The following is a 3,119-nucleotide window of genomic DNA, read 5'->3' as shown; positions in this document are numbered from 1 at the left end:
GGCACACGCCTTTAATCCCAGCATTCAGGAGGCAGAGGCAGGCGGATTTCTGTGAGTTCGAGACCAGCCTTGTCTATAGAGCTAGTTCCAGGACAGGCTCCAAAGCCACAGAGAAGCCCTGTCTCAAAAAAAAAAAAAAAAAAAAAAAAAAAAAAAAAGTCATAGATGTCAGACAGTGGTGGTATGCCTTTAATCCCAGCACTCAGGAGACAAGAAGCAGGAACATCGATTTGAGGCCAGCCTGGTCTACAAAGTAAATTCCAGGACAGCCAGGGCTACACAGAAAAACCTTGTCTTCGGGCCAAGGGATGGGGTGTGGACGTGTGGAGTCATGTATATACATACTGGCTAGCAAGATGGCTTAAAAGGTAAAGGTGCTTGCTACTAGGTGCCCTCCCTCTCCATAAATAAATCTGATTTTGAAATTCTTGGAAAGGGGCTAGGGAGATGGCTCTGGGGTTGAGAACATTGACTGTTCTTCCAGAGGACATGGGTTTGATTCCTGGCACCACATGTCAGCTGTAACTTCAGTTTTAGGAGATTCAGTGCCCTCTTCCGATTTCTGTAGGTTCCTGAAAGCACATGGTACAGACACATGCAGGCAAAACACTCATACACATCAAAACATTTTAATCATGGGGGGAAAACATAATGGCTTGACTTTAGGCAAGACTGAATCAAGGAGTTCAACTGATGTCATCAAGTCTCAGACTCACATCAAACACCTTTATTCCCAGTTCTCAGAGGCAGTTGGATCTCTGAGTTCAAGACCAGCTTTTTAAAGGCTGGGGAGATAACTCAGTGGGTAAGAGCACTGGCTGCTCCTCCAGAGGAGCTCTCGGGTTCATTTGCCAGCTCACAACCATCAGTAACTCCAGTCTCGGGGATCTGATGCCATCTTCCCGCCTGCATGCCCTTCCCTCTGGCAGTGCATGCATGTTATGTACAGACATAGATGCATGCAAAACACCCATACACAATAAAAAATCAGTCTCAGAAGCACACACCAGAATCCTGGTACTTTGGAGGAGGAAGCATGAGACTCAAGAGATCATCTCCAGCTTCAAAGGGGGCGTTCAAGGTCATAATGAGACCTGGTCCCAAACAAACCAGACCAAAAAAATAAAGTCAGTCTTAGGCCAGGTGTCTAGAGCAGGTGTTTAATCCTAGTTACTTGGGAGACTGTCGGGAGGATTATGAGTTCATGGTCTGTCTGGGCTACACATCAAATAAGGCAACTTAGCAAGCTCTTGCCTCAGACTGCTAAAAAGTGGCAGCAGTCCCTGGAAGTGGACAGAAGGATCAAGAGATGCACTTGGGGAAAAGGGCTGCCCTCCAGACAGCCTCACTTTGAGTTCTCTGAGCCTGCCCCGCAATACAGGCACAGCCCTGAACTAGTGGCAACTCTGGGCCTTTGACTATGCCAATGTTTGCCAACTGGAGAACAGTTCCACTGCTAAGGGGCTTGGCAACAGCGCATCAGTCAGCCTCACCCTTCCTGTGCCCTGCAGATCAACGACGAGAGTGAGCTGGAGGCCTTGTGCGCCGAGATTGCCTCCCAGCATCTGGCCACTGAGAGCCCTGAAGGTCCCAAGCCCTGCTGCCGGTTTACCTACCAGACCATGACTGGCGAGGAGGTGGAGCTGTGCAGCCGTGGTCGGCACATCCCTGTGGCGTGAGTGTGTGACATGGTGGGGGTGAACCACACCAGTAAGAGGGGGATGTTTGTAGGGGACGGCATAAGATAGGAGGTAGGACACTAGGCACAAAGGAAAGATGATCTTCAGTTTAAAGACTTTCCTTAAAGCGGTAGTTCTCAACCTGTGGGTCGTGACCCCTTTGAGAGTCAAATGACTCTTTCACTGGGGTCATATATGAGATATCCTGCATATCATATATTTATGTTACAATTCATAACAGTGAAATATAACTGGATAGCAACAAAAATAATTTTATAGTTGGAGGTCACCACAATATGAGGAACTGTGTTAAAGGGTCGCAATGTTAGGATGGTAGAGAAACCACACAGCTCTGAAGGAGAGAGGTGAGCCACTGAAGCCAGGGCTCAACCGCCTATGTAGGTGTGGCCCTCAGGCCCAAGAGCTGTGCCATCACTCTCCCCAACCCTCACTGTTGGTCCTCAACCCAGCAGTTGGGAGAACAAGGATATCTACGCGGCAGCCATCCGGAGTCTGCGGTTGCGTGAGCTACAGAACATGGAATGTGTGACAGCTGTGCGTGCTGGCCTAGGCTCTATCATCCCCCTGCAGTTGCTCACCACCCTCAGCCCACTGGAGATGGAATTGCGTACCTGTGGCCTTCCATACATCAACTTAGAGTTCCTAAAGGTAGGCAGCCCTTCAGGCCTGTCTCAGCACTCTGCCTTTGCCACAGTTGCTCTGTGTTCTGGCCCATACACAACTCCTACCCCTCGCCTGGGATTGGGCCAGGCCTGCTCACACCTTGGCCTTTCTTCCCCAGGCTCACACCATGTACCAGGTGGGGCTGATGGAGACAGACCAGCACATAGAGCTCTTCTGGGGGGCTCTGGAGACGTTCACTCAGGAGGAGCTGTGCAAGTTCATCAAGTTTGCCTGCAACCAGGAACGCATCCCCTTTACCTGCCCTTGCAAGGATGGGGGCCCTGACACAGCCCATGTGCCACCATACCCCATGAAGATTGCCCCTCCAGACGGCACAGCAGGTATTGCCCTTCCCAGCTCCTGTTCTAGGTGGGACCTTTAGGTCCTTGTGGAAAACAGTGACCCCACATACCATGACTTATATGTAAAGGGGGAGGCTTGGTGAGCTCTGTTGCTACCCAGCCCTGATGCTGCACAGCATCCAGCATTTTAAAGCAAAGGAGCCATAGCTTTAAATTCCTCCCTCCCTCCTTCCCTCTTTCTCTCTCTCCCTCCCTCCCTCCCTCCCTTCCTTTTAAATGTTTTTGGTTTTTGTTTTTGTTTTCCAAGACTTGGTTTCTCTATGTAATAGCCTTGGCTGTCCTGGAACTCACTTTGTAGACAAGGCTGGCCTTGAACTCACTGAGATCCACCTGCCTCTGCTTCCTGAGTACTGGGATTAAAGGTGTGCACCACCACCGCCAGGCTAAATTTCTT

General features: G+C 50.1%; 1 protein-coding gene across 1 annotated transcript in view; it reads left to right on the top strand.

Annotated features, from left to right (window-relative positions):
• Hectd4 (HECT domain E3 ubiquitin protein ligase 4) overlaps nucleotides 1-3,119 on the top strand; it is a 198,724-nt gene that overhangs the window by 192,399 nt on the left and 3,206 nt on the right. Inside the window, exons 72-74 of the mRNA XM_013349655.2 lie at nucleotides 1,512-1,675; nucleotides 2,153-2,348; nucleotides 2,482-2,704. Coding sequence (XP_013205109.1) covers nucleotides 1,512-1,675; nucleotides 2,153-2,348; nucleotides 2,482-2,704 — 583 coding nt within the window. The remainder of the gene's footprint in view (nucleotides 1-1,511; nucleotides 1,676-2,152; nucleotides 2,349-2,481; nucleotides 2,705-3,119) is intronic.

The sequence above is a fragment of the Microtus ochrogaster genome, chromosome 2, assembly GCF_000317375.1.
Source record: "Microtus ochrogaster isolate Prairie Vole_2 chromosome 2, MicOch1.0, whole genome shotgun sequence".
Classification (NCBI taxonomy): Eukaryota; Metazoa; Chordata; class Mammalia; order Rodentia; family Cricetidae; genus Microtus; species Microtus ochrogaster.
Note: the sequence above shows the minus strand (reverse complement) of the source record. Positions and strands in the feature narration are given on the sequence as shown.